This window comes from Alligator mississippiensis, chromosome 2 (genome assembly GCF_030867095.1).
Source record: "Alligator mississippiensis isolate rAllMis1 chromosome 2, rAllMis1, whole genome shotgun sequence".
Classification (NCBI taxonomy): domain Eukaryota; kingdom Metazoa; phylum Chordata; order Crocodylia; family Alligatoridae; genus Alligator; species Alligator mississippiensis.
The window spans coordinates 39,025,223-39,043,612 of NC_081825.1; the positions used below are offsets into that span (position 1 = coordinate 39,025,223).

Genomic DNA, 18,390 nt, shown 5'->3' on the forward strand with positions numbered 1-18,390 from the left:
CTGCGTAAGGACTCAATTTGTAATTCTGCAGAAGCTGCAAGAAGCTGATGCTGTCCGCTATACCCGGGGGGAGGGGGGGGGGGGGGGAGAGAAGGGAAGCGAAGCAGCTTACTAAAAATAAACTGCTGGCTCCACAGTAGGACCCAGTGAACCTCATGGCCGCTGAGGCCTGCTGCAAAGTTCTGCAGGGGGGGCCACAAGGAAGCAGCCAAGATGGCAGCACAGCGCACCCACCCCCCCCCCCGCTCAAAAACAACTGGCTGAAAGGACTGCCTATCTTTATATAAAGAAAATATGAAAAGTTTCTAAAACAAGGACATTCCAAACAAAGACTCCATACACTTTCAACTCTTACCCTAAGTCACTAATATGTTTAGATGAAGTTGCACACTAATTCCTGGTTTGGAGGAATGACCCTGTAAATTCATAATTAGAATTAAAATAAGAAACCTACACATATTACATTATAAAACAGAGAGATTTACAAGGTGTCCCAACTATTCTATATAAAGACATAGTGGAAGATGAAATTACTTAAAATCAGTTTAATCTAACTTGGAAAAATGCATGCTCAAATGCATTAATCATATGATAACCCCAAAAGTTAGCGCTATACTGCATGTGCTTTCACTGTTTTCCCATAAGCAAACACACTTAGTTTTTGGTGCCCCAAAAGCCAGAAATTCTGTCTAATATGCTTAGTTTTGGTGTAACTGAAATATTCCTGAAATTGATTTTAACCTACAATTACTGACATGTATATATGAATCACCTTGAACTACATTTTTTGAACGTTTTTGTCTCAATGTGGGACCAAGAACAAAGGAGTGTAAGCAGCCACTGAATACATTTCATATGGAAACTATAAGGTTTTTGGCCAAAGGAATACTATTCTAGAACAGCTTTCCAACAGGAGTGAGGGAAAGAACTCAACCAGTTTTAAGATGAAGCCTAATTAATTTACGAAAAGGCGTGTATAAGGTATAGCCAACTAATGGCTCATGAGCTACAAATGGCATGGGCAGTCTCTGGCTGCATAAAAACATTCAAATCATCCAGGACAGTTATCCCAGATTAGTTTTTCTGAGAGAAAAACTGACCCGTACAGAAGTTTAAATGAGGAATAGCAACCCTACAATGTGGATGCTGGGCAGCCAGGGGTCCCTGGAGCATAAAGCCCAGGAGAGCACTTTGTGGGGGGTGGGGGGTTTGTTTTGTTTTCTTAAGTGAATGTAGGCAGAGACAGGGAAGGTGGGGACATGTCTGTGGTGTGAAGAATCCTCCAGCCTTCTCCTCCCCCATGCTATGTTCCAGCCCAGCTGAGGCTGGGCAGGGAACATGCTTTAAGTTACCCAGCACCCAAGTGCTGCACTGCAATTCATTCCTAAGCGAGGGGCAAGACAAGTCTCTCATTGGGATTGTAGAGAGGCAGCAGCAGGGCGCCAGACTACCAAGTGTAGACCCTGAGATGGTGCAGAGGCACTTGGAGGAATTGGATGCGTTTAAGTCGGCAGGCCCAGATGAGCTCCGTCCGAGGGTACTGAAGGCACTGGCTGACGTCACTGCACAGCCACTGGCGGGAATATCTGAACACTCATGGCGCACGGGCCAGGTCCCAGAGGACTTGAAAAGGGCCAACATGGTCCCCATTTTCAAGAAGGAGAGGAAGGAGGACCCAGGCAACTATAGGCCAGTCAGTCTCACCTCCATCCTTGGCAAAGTCTTTGAAAAAAATATCAAGGCTCACATTTGCAAGAGCCCGGCAGGAGAGATTATGCTGAGGGAAAACCAGCACAGGCTCGTAGCAGGTAGATCATACCTGACTAATCTAGTCTCTTTTTATGACCAGGTTACAAAACACCTGGATGCAGGAGATGGGGTTGACGTCGTTTACTTAGACTTCAGGAAGGCCTTCGATATGGCCGCTTGTTCACCATACTGGTGAACAAGTTAAGAGGCTGTGACTTGGATGACTACACAGTCTGGTGGGTGGTGAATTGGCTAGAGGGCCGTACCCAGAGAGTCGTAGTGGATGGGTCGGTATCAACCTGGAAGGGTGTGGGCAGTGGGGTCCTGCAGGGCTCAGTCCTTGGACCGATACTCTTCAATGTCTTCATCAGCAACTTGGACGGGGGAGTGAAGTGTACTCTGTCCAAGTTTATGGATGACACAAAACTGTGGGGAGAAGTGGACACGCCGGAGGGCAGGGAACAACTACAAGCAGACCTGGACAGGTTGGACATATGGGCAGAAAACAACAGAATGCAATTCAACAAGGAGAAATGCAAAGTGCTGCACCTAGGGAGGAAAAATGTCCAGCATACCTATTGCCTAGGGAATGACCTGCTTGGTGGCACAGAAGCGGAAAGGGATCTTGGCGTCCTAGTGGACTCCAAGATGAACACGAGTCGTCAGTGTGACAAAGCCATCAGAAAAGCTAATGGCACTTTATCGTGCATCAGCAGATGCATGACGAACAGAACCAAGGAGATGATACTTCCCCTCTATCGGGCACTGGTCAGACCACAGTTGGAATACTGCGTGCAGTTTTGGGTGCCACACTTCAAGAGGAAGGTGGATAACCTCGAGAGGGTCCAGAGAGGGGCCACTCGTGTGGTTAAGGGCTTGCAGGCCAAGCCCTATGAGGGGAGACTAGGGCACCTGGACCTCTTCAGCCTCCACAAGAGAAGGTTGAGAGGCGACCTTGTGGCTGCCTATAAAGTTCATCATGGAGGCACAGAAGGGAATTGGTGAGGCTTTACTCACCAGGGTGCCCCTGGGGGTTACAAGAAACAATGGCCATAAACTAGCAGAGAGCAGATTTAGATTAGACATTAGGAAGAACTTCTTCACAGTTAGAGTGGCCCAAGTCTGGAATGGGCTCCCAAGGGAGGTGGTGTTCTCCCCTACCCTGGGGGCCTTCAAGAAGAGGTTAGATATGACCCCAGCTAGATGCCTCTAAACCCAGAATTCTTTCCTGCCTATGCAGGGGGTCGGACTCGATGATCTATTGAGGTCCCTTCCGACCCTAGCATCTATGAATCTATGCAGAGAACATGCCCCCTCCATCTGCTTCAGCGCTACCCTCAGGGGGCAAGTTCTGCTCCCTGCTTGGCTGAGACTGACACATGCTGTCACCCTCTGTGGGATAGGGAGGGAGAAGGAGAAGTGCACACTGGGTAGCTGTAAAGAAGTTCTATCTCCTGAGACTCTCCAGGAAGCCACTTCACTTGTGCTGTTCCTGAGTTACTCTTCTCCCCAAGTGGCCACTTCTACTTTGGGAGAAAAATTACAAACTTCTGTAAATTCATGGTTTCTTCTAAGAGAGCAGGGACTCTTCATATTTAATTTTATAAACTAAATATATTTCTGCAATATCTATTAGAATTAGCTGCAATCCATTTAAAACCATGAAAGGTAAGACGCACTTAAGTACCTATTTTTTTTGCCTATACAGGGGGATTTATTCAAGTAATGCAGTAAAGTACTTCTTGCCATAAATTCTTTGTGGAGAAAGTATGCATTAAGCTAGGGAATATATATGTTTGTACCTAAACTCAAAAGTAGGAAATTTCTGCATTTTTAAAGAAACCCTTCAGTCTACCACTCCCAATATCTTGCATGTTTTAGAGATCCCTTAATCTCTGGATGGATTATTTAGGCACACACACACACACACACACACACACACACACACACACACACACACACACACACACACACACACACACACACACACACACACACACACAAAAAATATCTCATCATTCAGGTAATTAGTGGCTTTGAAAGCTAAGTAAGGTTGGAAAGGACTTCACCTAGGCCATCTAGTTCAACTCCCTGCTAAAGGCAGGATCAATGGCAACTAAACCAGAGGTTCCCAACCCCCAGGCCGCGGCCCAGTACCAGGCCACAAGGGTTGGCTGCCCATCCAGAAGTCCAGATATGACTGGCATACTGCAGAGCAGCAGCCACCCCTTTTGTATGCGCTTTGGACTGCAGTTCACCAGTCCTCAGTTTGCCAGTCCGCGGTGTAAGAAGGTTGGGAACTCCTGGACTAAATCACCCTAGTTCACCAGAACTATATCCCTAGCAAGGCACAAGCTAGGATGCATAAGAGCATCTCACTATCCTAGTAAGTAGCCAGCTGCCTACTGTGAAGTAGTAGAACAAGGAATAGCCAATAGTTAAACAGAAAATGGGTTTTTTTGGTCTTACATGGAAGATCTGAACTCAGTTTCTTAGATGCACATAGCCTAAGCTTTGGATAAATTACACAAAGGAGACTAGGTAATTGAAGAGTGAATCCTCTCACTGGCAAGTGCTGAGGTTTAACATGGGGTTTTTTTCAGTACAAAGTAACAGTCAAATGTTACTGTAACACTAGCTTTTCTATAGTTCTTATGAAGTTCAAGTTCATGTCATTCAGTTCTTTCATTCAGTGGCAGATACGTCTTTCAAGTAATTATTTTATTTTACTTTTGAAGCATTCGTTGCAACTATAAGGTGCAAAATAGGAACTAACATTTTAAGTGTTTCTATAAATGTTTATCTTCAACAGTTAAGACTTCACTGAAACTCTTAACAGACTTCCAGAAACTGGGGGGGGGGGGGTTGAGAGATTAATCTAATTCCTCCATTTTCAGTCATTAAGCAATCAGAAAGTTTCATTAAACAAGTCTTACTCAAGTGACTGAGACTTGTGACATGATCGTAGACAACAAATCTAAGACACTGAAATAAAAACTCTTATTCTTAGACAAGTTATCATATAGCAATTAAAAAAACATAAAATTAAACCCTTCAGCAACAAGTCTTAAATTTTAAGAGCATCATATCAAATAAGCTAAAACTGACCTGTGTTGTTTTACCAGATCCGGTCTCTCCAACCAGGACAAAAGACTGGTGTCGAATCAGAATATCTGTGAATCTTTCCTTGTACTCCCAGACAGGGAGTTGAAGCCGTTTCTTCAGGATGTCATAGTATCGAGGCGTATGTGGTAGGTTTGTGAATGGATTAATACCCTGTGGAAGTACCGCTGGTTTTAAAGGTTGCATCCCCGAAGCAGTAAGAACCATAGCATTAGATGGACGTAGATCTTTTTCCTTATCTCTTTCTCTGTCACGATCTCTATCTCTGTCACGATCCCTGTCACGGTCTTTAGAACGATCATCCCGATCCCGATCTTTCCTAAAGGATTTGCAGAACACAGCAAAAATACGGAATGTTAATATAAATACTCAAGAACAGGATACATTTCCTTCAAGTGCAAAAAGTACAAAGAAATCTTGATGGAATTAGATTTTTAGGTTTTTTCCCCCCTTAAAACACCACCATAATTTTTGACAATAGAATAAATACCACTCTAATTAGGCTGATGGTTCACTGTGAGCTACATTATACAGCTCATGGAAAGTAAATATTTTTAACAATCTTGCAAGCAGCTGCACATAAGGACATCACAAAAAGGGATAAACATAATTTTACTTGCTTGTGTCATTTCAAAAGCAGAATGTAATATCTGATGCAAATACAGTATTAGTTATACAAAAATGCTCATTGTTCTTCACAATAGCAAAATGCCTTTAAGTACAGACAAGATCAGAAGAGTGGCCCCTTCCTAAATCAATTAACAAACATCAAGAACCAGAGTTACAAATGACTTCTCTGACAACTTTTTCTGTTCTTCCTTGTTTGTTACCGCTGCAGAATCACTGTAGCTACAGGGAGAAAGTGAAATGCTATTCTGCACACAAACAGAATTCTAACAACTGCAGAATCCATTACTAGAGAGAATGCAGAAACTGATAAGAACATTGCTTCATTCCTACATTCTAGCATACTTCTTTAACTTGAGCAGACCCCTTCACATTTGCAAATCAAGCAAATTTGATATAGAAGTCACCAAGTCTCAAACATAAAAAAACCCAATCACAGAATTATATCAAAAGAGTGTTTCCCTCATAACTCCATCCCCAAATTTATATCTAAAGAAATGTAGGGCTGCATTTGAGAGGGGCCTTAGGTCACTGACAGGCATTCATTTAAAGACATGATCCAGTTCCCAACCCAAACAATCACAGCTTCTGCCACGCTACATGTTCATAACAGGAGGCACAATTTTGGGATCAAGAATGAGATTCCAATTGTGCCAAACTTGCCAGTGCAGAGGGAACGCAGAATCATGATCCTGGGCTCTCCCTTGAACCAGCAAGTTGAAAGCTAGGTGCCCAACAATCAGCTACTTTTCAGCTCAAGCTGGAGACTGCACTAGGGTCTGGAACGGGCCCTAGCATGGTCCCCACAGGGCCAACAATCAGCTGTCAGTTACATCTTGAAATACTCCTTATGTGGTCCCTGCCAAGCTGACAATCAGCTAATTTTCAAGACTCCATGCTCAGAAGCTCTGGCTTTCCTGCTAGGAGTGCTGGAGCCAAAGAACTTCCCCTGCTGTGGATGTTAAAACCTGCACCCACAGGATGCTGGGATCAGGGAGAGGCTTCTTGATCCTAGGGTGCTAGGCCTCTGGCATCAGGTAGCGGTAGCCCAATCCCAAATTTCAGGTTCTCTCCACCCATGCACCACAAATAAAAACCCCAAAAAACCAACAAAAAACAAACAAAGGACTCCATACACAGTATTCACAGGTTCTAGCATGCCAGGACCCCAGGATCAAGAATTCTCTCCCCAAGCCTAGTTCTGGTACCCCCAGAATTTTTCTGACATCCCCAATAAACACGGACCCATAGTTAATGAAAAGGTTCTCTGATCCTGGTGTATCAACGGACCAGGATTTTAAAAATTTGAGCATGCAGCCCAACTACACACCTGATTTTTGAAGGCCTCAAGCACAATGAGCTTAAGACTGGGGGGCACACTGATGTCAAGCTCAAGGCATCTCCCCTCTTCCCATCCAACTCTGGGGATTGGGGCAGGGTGGGGCACAGAGTCTGGGAACCAGTTCTGTCCCCAGCCCTATTGGGTAGGGACAGCTGTGTCTTAAACTGTGGAGTTGCTTCCATGCCAGATTCCGACACTCAGCTGAGAATTGAGATCTGTCATGAGGCACCCCAACCTGCCACATGTTCAACTTAAGGTGTGATACAAACAAGCCACAAAGATGTTTTACCAAATACATGGAAGAACTTTGTGGCACAGTTGCACCACAGTCACAACTGACTTGAAAGTGTGAACAGGTTATTATTTAAAGGTGCAATTAACAAGTTAATTACATTTTAAGTGCAATCTCTGCTGGGGCCTTAGGCACTTAACACATTCTTATAACCAGGTGAATGAAAAACAAAACCCTGCCTAACCATTTAGGCATACAGATTGCCTGAGCACTGCTGTATTGCCCTCCCAGCAGATGTCAGGGTGACTGAAGTCCTCCATGAGAGCCAAGGCCTGTGATACAGAAATTTCTACTAGTTGTCTGAAGAAGGCTTCATCTACCTCATCCTCATGGTTTGGTGGTCTATAGCAGACACCCACCACAACATCATCGTCGTTGCTCTTTCCTCTAAGCTTAACCCAGAGACTTTCAATGGGTCCATCTCCAGTTTCATACTGGATCTCTGAGCAATTATACAGGTCTTTTACATATAAACACAACTCCTCCTCCTCTTCTCCCCTGCCTGTCCTTCCTGAACGGTTTGAACGCATCCATGACAGAACTCCAGTCATGCAAACTATCCCATCAAGTCTCTGTTATTCCAACCTCATCATCGTTTCAAGACTGTTCGAGGACTTACAGTTCTTCCTGCTCATTTCCCAAGCTCTGTGTATTCATGTACAGACACCTGTAGTAACTAGCCAATTGTCCTACTTTCTCAGTAAGAATGAAGAGGCCTCTCCTGTTGTCCTCTCCTCCTTGAGCTTCCTCCAGGTCTCCCATTTCCCCACTTAGCTCAGGACTTTAGTCTCCATCCCCCAGTGAACTTACTTTAAAACCTCCTCACTAAGTTGAGGAGGCAGAAAAGGATCTTGGAGTCATTACTGATGCCAAAATGAACATGGGCCAACAGTGTGGGGACATGGTCAGGAAGGCCAACCGCACCTTGTTATGCATCCATAGATGCATCTCAGACAGGTCCAAGGAGATGCAACACTCCCCCTCTATGCAACACTGGTCAGGCCACAGTTGGAATACTGTGTCCAGTTCTGGGAACCGCACTTCAGGAGGGATGTGGACAACATGGAGAGGGTCCAGAGGAGGGCCACTCACATGATCAGGGGCAGCAAGGCAGGCCCTATGAGGAGAGGCTAAGGGACCTGAACCTGTTCAGCCTCCACAAGAGAAGACTGGTGGCAGAGGGGGTGGGGGGGAAAGAAGATCTAGTGGCCATTTACAAACTAGTCAGAGGGGACCAGCAGGCACTGGGGGAGTCCCTGTTCCCCTGAGCACTCCCAGGAGTGACAAGAAATAACGGTCATAAACTGGCAGAGGGTAGATTTAGACTAGATATCAGGAGGCGCTACTTCACTGTCAGGGTGGCTAGGATCTGGAACCAACTTCCAAGAGAAGTGGTGCTGGCTCCTACCCTGGGGGTTTTTAAGAGAAGGCTAGATGAACACCTTGCTGGGGTCGTTTGGCCCCAGTACTCTTCCCCCTGCCATGGCAGGGGGATCGGACTTGATGATCTGCTCAGGTCCCTTCCGACGCTACCTACTATGAAACTATGAAGTTATTGAGCCTGTCTATGAAGATGCTCTTCCCTCCCTTCATCAGGTGGATCCCATCACTTCCTAGCAAGCCTTCTTGGAACAACATCCCATGATCAAGAGAGTCAAATCACTGAAAACAACACCCCCTGTGCAGCCATACACTGATCTGTAGGATGTGTCCACTCCTCTCCACCCCCCCCTTGACTGGAGAATCAAGAACACCACCTGTGCCCCCATCCCCTTCACCCAGAGCCCTGCAGTCACTCTCAATCTGCTCAAGGTCACCCCTGGCAGTATCACTAGTACCCACATGGATGACCAGCATGGGGGTCAGAAGAGTATCAGTAATCCTTCCATGACACTTGACTCCAGGCAAGCAGCAGGCAAGTGACCTGAAAGAAGCCAAATGAATTTGGCCTCAAGTTTAGGTTTCAAAGAATTAATTTCTTCTTTTACCACATTTAAGAAGAGCCTAGAATAAAAGGCATTCCGCTAATTTATACAAGACAGTTTTGCACACTACACCTAACCTTGAATAATGCTAGCAATTTGTGATTTTACAATTGCTTCTGCTTTGTTTAGGTGTTTCTCTTTCCATTAACTTGAGAGACTCATACAAACAAAAATTGGATGTTGTACAGGGAAAACAGTGAAACAGACTATGAACAAAGTGCTATCAAACAAACTGAAACACTTTTTTCATCCTAGGTGTTACTTATAACAGCAACATGCGAATATGACAATATGTAATGGTATCCCTCCAAATAAAGCCTTCCCTGACATGTCTGCAACCAGCTGACTGTTAGTAGTAATAGTTCCCTGAAACAGATAAAAAACTAACTAAATAAGTAAAGATTCTAGTTCTGCAGAAATTAGTGGTTAACTTCATCCACTGTACGCATTCATACTTTATTTTTTAAGTCAATGGGCCTCTAATTGCATAACACTGAGCATGTGTACAAAATCTGTATGGACTGCCTCCTGCCTACCCCCACCCCCTCAGTAAGTTTCCACTGTTCAAGCTGAAAGACTAAGAAGGAGGAAAAGAAAAAGAATCAGAAAAGATAAAATTATTGAAGAATTCTAAAACACCCATACATCAGATGTAATACTGGAAAATAAATCAATTAAGATATTTAGGTTGAAAATCATTAAGATAAGGTTGTGGCCCAAGTTTTCTAAAGCAAACTAGCGCACAAACTACTGCAGGTGACATATCTCAGGGTTGTTCAGCTGGCAGTCCATGGAGTTTGAACTGCAGTGCCTGAATGCCACTCCCTCCATCACTCCACAGTCAGAGTCTTCAGACTCCTTCCATGTCTCTGGCTTTTGCTGATTGTTCCTAGTTTGGGGGCTCACGCAGGCACATAGTGCAGCAGTGTGTGTGCGCGCAAGGGAGCAGTGGCATCTGCAAAAGTTGCCTTGGTACAGCCTGCAGATATGCAGCCCCTAGTTACTTAGAAGTTGAAAAGCTCTGTATTATATTTAGGGACCTACTGAAATCAAGGAGGCAGGTGGGTGATTTCACAGGCCCATCATGGCACCCACTGCTATTTTTGTGGGTTACTGCTCCAAGGCCCACCCCCACTGCCATTTGGCTGAGGGGCCCCAGTGACAGTTCTGCCCCTCACCCACTGATTGCCCATCATGCAGTTTTGGACAATTTCACCAAAAACAATGGGGAATGCTGCTTTTTGCAGAAACTGCTGCAAGTCAGTTTCTATGAAAAATGCAAAATTGGAATTTGAGTAAGTCCCTAATTATATTAATGATTTGAACCTGCAGAGGACTAGCAAGCATGTAAAATGAATAAGAATCTGAGAACATTAAGCTGTATAATTAAACAACATGTACACGGTTAGTAGACCCTGCTGTATAACAAAAAAGAAAAGAAAAAAAAAAAGTCTCTGCCCTATGCTTGGTATATTTAAAAACATACATTTACAAATAGTGATTTTATAAACCACTAAGAATCCACCTGTCTTTAGAAAATAAAGAAAGTGGACACGGGAAAAGTTGATTAAAATTGATTATTCAAATTGTGATTTTGCACTTAGTGTTTTAAATCAGTGACTTAAAAGAATCCATACTCCTAAAAACATAGGACCTGATTTTCAAAGTTGCAAAGCGCTGCTATTAACTTCAGCTAGAGCTGAGGAAGTTCTGCACTTCTCAAAACCAGGCTCAAGCTATCTAAAAGCTGAGAAGCCAAAAGTTAAGGTACTTCTGAAAATACGCCCCCAGGAAACAGTCAGCTGTAGTGGAATGTGCAGTGAAGGATATTCCTGTTCCAGTAAGAAATTTATCCATAAAGTGTGTTAACTCAAGCACCCTCTCCTGAAACAAAGAATATCATGATTAACTTGGAAAACTTGGCTGAAGAAATTAAATAAAGTCTCTCATACAAATTTAAAACCAAAACCTAATTTCTTCTAATAACTGATTAGTTTACTGCTAATACAAATCAAATTGCCTTGTTCAAGTGTTAGATTTACTTTTGTTTGTTGCTATGACTGTTAAACTAACATTTGTAGAAGGAAAGCATTAGTGGCTTTTTTACCCATAAACAAGATAACTCCCTCAACTTCAAGCCACAAAATCATTCATAATAATCTCATCTGAAGGGCCTAAAGGCCTGACAAATCCACACAACAGCACTCGGAAGACTTTAAAAGAAAATGGTCAACTAAGCTTTTCAGGAACACCTTGCTCACATTTTGAAAACTATAGGACAGGGGTTGTCAACTGGGGGTATGCATATCCCCAGAGGTACTTGAGAAGGCCCAAGTGGGAATGTGCAGGCAGGCAGGGACAGAGTGCCACCATGCACTATCATGCACTGCTGTGCACACACCGTCCACCCAGCCAGGCGTGGGGAAAGCTCGCACAACAGCTACTGCTAGCTACAGCCTCCCCGCTGCTTGCCACAAGGAGCCTAGTTTCCAGGCAGGCCTCTGTCAACCACCACAGAGTCCGGGCTGCTCATAGCAGACTGAAGGGAGGCTGCAAGCAGCCGCACCAGGGTCCACAGAGCCTAGCTATTAGGTACTAGTCCCCTCCCTTCCCCTTACTTTGCTGTCTACAAGAAAAGCAGCTCAGCCCCCTCTCTGGAAAGCATGGGAAGTCAGAGACCACCTGCCACAGGTCACAAAGGGCCTGATCCACAGGGCTAGGTAGAGGTAAGGGCCTCGGGTGGCTCCTCCAGGCCTACAGCTCAGCTCCATGGTGTGCTGTGCCCAGGCCTGGAGAGGACCCACCTGCTCACCCAGCTCACTGCAAGGCATGGCCATGGGGAGCTGCTGAGTCCCTACCACACCCTAGGGGGCTAAAACCACCCCAGAGGTGCTGGGCCTGGCACAGACACCCCACGTGGACCAGGCCAGAAGTTGCCATACCAATTAATCATTTAACTATTGTAATTACAACAGGTTATATAGATATTTTTAATTGGTATTTACATCCCTAGTTTGATACACATGCTCTACAACAGGGGTAGGCAAGGTTTTTGGCTGGAGTGCCAAAAAACACCATAATGCCTACCTTGGAAGGTGCTGGAATGCCAGCATAGCAGAAAAACAAAATAAGGGCAAGGGGTACATGGCAGGATGCCCTGCTTGTGCCCCTTCCCCCCCACCCAAAGCCCCCAGCCCTGCTGGCCCTGGCCAGCTACTGGAGCCCGGGCTGCTCCCAGCAGGGCTTGCAGTGTCCCAGCTGCCTGCTGGGAGCAGCCCAGGATCCCAGCTAGCAGCAGCTCCCCAGAGCCGGCTGCAGCTGGGTGTCTCCAAACAGCTGTGCTGAGCTCCGGCGTCAGCTCCACACCGGCATGTACAAGCACACCTCAGAGCAGGTGGTGGGGACAGGGCCTGAGGCAGCACAGCCCCTGTCTCTCCTCTGCTCCAAACAGCTGTGCAGGGCTCACCACCCCCATGCCAGGAGTGGGGGAGAGACCGGGGCTGCACCACCTCAGACCCTGCCCCCATCACCCATTCCAAGGCGCACCTGGAAGTGCCGGTGCAGAGCTGGTGCCGGAGCCCGGCATAACTGTTTGGAGCCTCCCGGCCGCAGCTGCCCCGGCTCTGGGGAGCTGCTGCCAGCCAGGATCCCAGGCTGCTCCCAGCAGGCAGCTGGGACACCGCAAGCCCTGCTGGATGGAAGCAGCCCGGGCTTCATCGCCGGCAGCAGCTTCCCAGAGCCGGGGCTGGCCGCAGCATGCCAAGCAAAATGGCCTTGTGTGCCACGCTCGGCATGCATGCCAGGGGTTGCCAACCCCTGCTCTACAAGATTATTGACATCTGTAAAGTCTTTTTAAAGAATACAAATAAGAGTCCTCAAACCTACAAACTGTATTCAAAATATACTTTGTGACACCGTTACCCTTCTCAATGTCTCTGCTGGAGTTTGATAAACTTATTTCCTCATATCATAACTCAGGGATGCTCAACTCCCAGCATGCCAACTTCCCCTCAGGTCCAGAAATTTAGCAGTGAGAAATCACTGGCACCTCTCCCCCACCTCCAAGTTTCCATACCCAAGGGGTGCCTTGGGCCTTGTGCACTGGATTGGGCACCCTTTATTATAGCACAAAGAGCCAGGAGCAGATAGTGTTGGGCCTCAGAGCCCAATCCTAGCACATGCAGGGCTGAGAAGGGATGGTGTCAACCCTAGTATGATGATGTAGGGCCTGGCAATGCCAGGCCCCTGGGACCCAATCATGGCATGATGGAATAGGAGAGGGTGGCAACAGACCCCTGGGGACGAATCCTGGAAGGGAAGGGGTTGGAGGGGGCAGCAATGGGGCCCACAGGGTGGCGCCAGACCCCAAGACCTGCTCCCTGTGCAATAGGGCAGAGAGGAGTCTAATGTCAGGCCTCACAGTACTGGAAGTTATTCCATACAGAGAAAGATTTTGCTGGAGAGAAAGATCTGTAAAGAGGCCAGATAACATAGCAAATGGCTTTCATATTTCTTTGAGTGTGACTTCATTAAGGTTAGATGTTCTTGAACAACACTTGCAGTATTACTAGACAGGGTAACTGTCATTAAAAGAAGCAAGAACTAAGAAACCACGATTCCACATGTCTCAGTGCACATACCAATTACACTGACATGGTTAAGGAGAAATTTCTATTAAAGGCTGGATTATTCCACAATCAACAGCTTTGGCCTTCATTTTTTTCTGAAGCTTCTGGTACTAAGCACCATCAGAAAGAAGATAGTGGACCCAGTGGGCCATTAATCTAATTCAGCTGGGTAAATTCTAGTTGTTTCCAATCATTTCCAATTATTCTGTTTAATTTTTACAGCTTTCCATACGTACAAACAAGACAACCCAGAATGTTATTTTAATTGCAAAATGTAAATGGTTCAACCTAAAGTTAAACCAATTTAACTCACCTTTGATTTTTTAAATGGCATTTTAAAGAGCTTCCACCTCCCCACACTACTTTGCTCAACTTTCAGCCTCAGTAAATTGTTCTATGCAAATTCATCTACCAATCCCCCCTGCCACTTCCATTGTTTATGGCTTTACACTGACACTCTCAAAAGAACAGAACTCCCTACACTACACACACATCCCATTTTCCTCCTCTCTTGGTCATATTACTAAAACTCAGAAGAGACAGAGAATTAGAATTACTAGTTATAATGAAGCAGGCAAAAAGGGAGTGGCATTGTGTTTAAAATAGAACTCCCAGTTTCCCAGTCACTGACAACTTTGAAGCATTTGATCTGAAATACTTACAGATTAGCATCCTAATAAAGCAAAACAATATGACACTAGATTTATGTCTAGATTCTAAAGATCACCAGCTCGCACTAGGAAACATGATGAGTGGCTTCTTAAGATCCTACAGGAGACTTCAATCTGACATCTGCTAGATGCATCATACAGTCAGTATTAAAAATATCCTTGGGATGTCTTAAATTATAAATGAAAATTTTTTTAACCTAGTAAGTGCTGCATATAACACAGACCTAATCTTGATAAATAAAAAAAGAACCGATTCTCGAAAATTAGAAAAACAAAAACGTCCCAGTAACTGCTTAGGTTAAAAGTGATGATGACTCGATCGCATCCGTTATGTGCACAAAGCCACAGTCCCACAGTAAGAAAGGCAACTATATTGATTAAAAATGATAACCTGTTTTAGAAGAGAGGTCAGCTATGTAAACATACATGAAATAGAGAAAAAAGAATAAACTAGAACTTGGGAAGCACATAAAAGAAACAAAAAGCAAAACCTCCAACATGCACACAAAAAATCCAAGCAAAGACACAAGGAAATCCAATGACCAAACACCAAAGTTAAAGCTATTTAAAAAGTTTAAGTACACCAAGAACAAGAGTAATCTAATAATGGCCCATTATGATTAAAGTACTCATGCAAAAGGCAGATGTCATCCTGGGCTGCCTTTTACCTGACTTTAAACTAACATGGCTAACTACCTCTTTATTCATAATTAGACATGGTAGTGAAGTGAATGATAATGCAAAAACGTAAACTGGTATTAAATCAGATGATGAAACACTTTCCACTGCAGCAATTACTTTGGATGACAACAAACAGCAGCTACTGAAGTGAGACATTTGAAATTAATAGATACAGGTCACCAGGCAATGTGCACCCAAGTAAGATGTCCAAAGGACTCTGTGGGCCCCTAATGTTGTTTTCAATATGGCTTGAAACACTGAGGAATCATAGAGAAGCAGGGCCAGGAGGGACATCCAGAGGCCATCTAGTCCATCCCTACCCAAACCATCTCACACAATCCATAATCTAAACTCTACATAAGATTACTGTCAACCCCAATGCAACAACACAGATCTAACATCCTAACCTGCCACAGGTAAAGCAGGGGAACCATGGAAGCCAATGTCCTGTTTCTGTGAAATGCTGTCAACATATGCACAACAGATCCTGGGGTAGAGGGTCATGGCCCTGTTACAGAAGAAGGCAAAAAACCCTGTAGTCCATACCAATCTGACCATCAGGTAAAATTCCTTACTGACCCCAAATATGACAGTCAGTTAGACCATGAGCGGAGGGGCTAGACCTTCTAGCCTGGAACCTCGGGCTTGGTCCCAGCAGAACTGGCACACCCTAGGAAGCTCCAAGAGACATATACATACATACATACATAAAGATGATCAAGGCAATTTTAAACCTGCCAACCCGACATCAAACTCAAGTAAAATAAATAGAACAGCCAATACACAACCCAAATTACAAATGAGAATTAAAAAAGGACAACACTATCATTTTTTACCTGACAAGTTTGGCTAATAAATGCAAAAGTGCTGATGTAATACACCAGGGATTTGTCCACCCAAGAAAGGTATTGCAAAATAAGCTCCAGTGTGACTGTAAACTGCACTAGCTGTTCCATGCCACTGCCTGTGTAAACCCTTGTAAAACATGATAATCCTATTTGCAGTGTAACTAACTCTACTTTTGAAGATGATCAACTGGGTACCAGTGTCCACTTTCATGTAATGCAAGTGGCATACAGAAAGTTGGTGCAAAAGAGTGCTCATGCAGAAAAGCCTTTAGACTTCTATAAGATACTTGAGTTGGTACTACTAACATTTACTACAAAATAAAATTAAATCAAACACACATTACATTGACTAAAAAAATTGCTAGGTGCCAAAATGTAATCATAACTGAGAATTCTCAAGCAGATGCATTCCTGGTGGACTTGCTAAGCGATTTATTCTAGGCTATTTTCGACCAGTGATCTGAAAGAAAAAAAGTTACCAGAGGCAGAGTTTGTGGATGACAGAGATCAAAGGAGTGATAAATAATGAAGAAAACAGGACACCGATTCAGAACATTTTGGATCTTTTTATAAGCTGGATTCAGGCAAACAATCCACATTCTAACACTGCCACACTTAAGGTGACATCTAGAAAACCAGGATTTAGGATATACCTCAAGATAAGAGATTATATAAGAAAGCAGAGACTCTCAACAAGACTTAGGAATCACAGTGGGACAACCCCACGAATATGAACTCCTAGTACTAGAGGGGGTTACTATGATCACTTGGGATGTCTAGGCAAGGAGTACTGTGGAGAAGACAAATTAGATTACCTTTCCATTGAGCGCCAGTACTACAAGTCAGTAAGAATGTTGAAAGAGAGGACGTTTTGGGGAAAGCGTCAGAAAACATGCCTTATGACAATTAAGTGAAGGAACCCAATCTGTTCAGTTGAACAAACGGAAGTTTCAAGGTGCAACTGGTTAGGGTCTAGAAATACTTACGCATGGAAACCAGGAACTTGGTAACAGGGCTCTTCGCTCTAGCAGAGAGGCATCGCCAAGCCATGGAAGCTGAGCGGATTCATCTGAGAAATGCTGTGTCCCTCCCCCACACCTCCCTTTTTAAATGCAGCAACACCACCACAACCCCATTTATCTCGGAGAACCAGCCTGGGCTGCATTTCCCATAACTAGACACTGTCAAGGATAGCGACTGGCTATTTCTCTAGAGGTGCCTTAGTTCAGGCACCAACTTTGAGTGAATGGAGTGAATTCAGGGAGGTCCCAAATGCCCCATACTGGAGGAGACGAGAAGCGCACTGGGGCTCGGGGCCACACAACAAGAGCAAGCGGCCGAGCCCGAGCAGGGCACGAGGAGGCCGCCAAGGGCGCAGGGAAGCGTTTCCACTCCTCTCCTGAGGCAAGAGCGACCCGGCCCGACCCGCGGCAAGGAGGCGGTCGCCCGCTGCGGCCCGGAAAGTGCGGCGAAGCCCGTCGCGTCGCTGGGCCCGGGGCAGCCGAGGCCGAGCCCCCGTTTCCCCCTCAGCGCTGGCCCGGGGCCCGGCCGGCTGCTCCCGCCGACACAGGCGCAGCGACCACCCAAGGCAGCGCGAGGGGGATCTGCCGCCAGCCGGGCAGAGCGGGGGGGAGCGCCGCCCCCTCCCCCCCGCGGAGCGCGGGCGAAGCCGCAGAGCCGGGAGGAGGCGCCGCGCGGCTCCGGGCCCGGGCGGATCAGGCGTGAGGCCGGGTCCCCACACGCCGCGGCACCGCTGCCCTCACCCGTCGGAGGCGGCGCGCTTCTTGCTGGAACTGTAGTCGTCCCCCAGGTCTAGGCGGTGGCGCTTGGACATGGCGGCGGCTCCGCTCCTCAGGCGGCGGCGGCGGCGGCAGCAGCAGCAGCAGCAGCCGCGCCGCGAGGCCAGAAACAGCGACTAAAATGGCGGCCGGAAGGAAGCGCCCGGGCGGCGCGAGACACTGGAGCTGGCGGCGCGCGCGGGGGGGACGGTGCGCAGAGCTGGCGCCGGCCGGGAACTCGGCCCCGCCGCGCGGGTTCCGCCCGCCCCGCCACTCGCCGGGGCCGAGGGAGAGCGGGCGGGCCCGGAGCATGGCCCGGCTCCTTGAGGGCCGCCAGGACTGGGCCTCGGCTGCAGCTGCCCGCCCGTGCCCCAGAGGGAGGTGGGGGTCAAGCCGCATGGACGGCACGTGCAGCGCAGGCCCGACCTGCTTGTCCCTGGGCCGAGGCCTCTGCACTCTCCTAGGGCAGCCCGTGGAAGAGCCCAGGGAAGCGGGTGATGCTCCTCGGCTCCTAAGCAGGGTCTCAAAGGGGGCACGGAGCAGAGCCCGGCACCCCCAGGAGAACACGGGCCCTGCAACACACAGCAAAGCCCCGCAGGGCGCCTGGGCTCGGGTCCCAGGGCCCCACTGGGCAGGGCCCAGTCCCTGACTCCGCCCGTGTCCCTC

The 18,390-nt window shown here is 46.6% G+C and overlaps 1 protein-coding gene across 1 annotated transcript in view; it reads right to left on the reverse strand.

The window, feature by feature from the left end:
* Positions 1-17,858, reverse strand: part of DHX15 (DEAH-box helicase 15) — an 86,608-nt gene extending 68,750 nt beyond the window's left edge. Inside the window, exons 1-2 of the mRNA XM_006260425.4 lie at positions 17,710-17,858; positions 4,858-5,191 (exon numbers count right to left, since the gene is read on the reverse strand). Coding sequence (XP_006260487.1) covers positions 4,858-5,191; positions 17,710-17,780 — 405 coding nt within the window. The 5' untranslated portion in view covers positions 17,781-17,858. The remainder of the gene's footprint in view (positions 1-4,857; positions 5,192-17,709) is intronic.
* Positions 17,859-18,390: the final 532 nt, after the last annotated feature.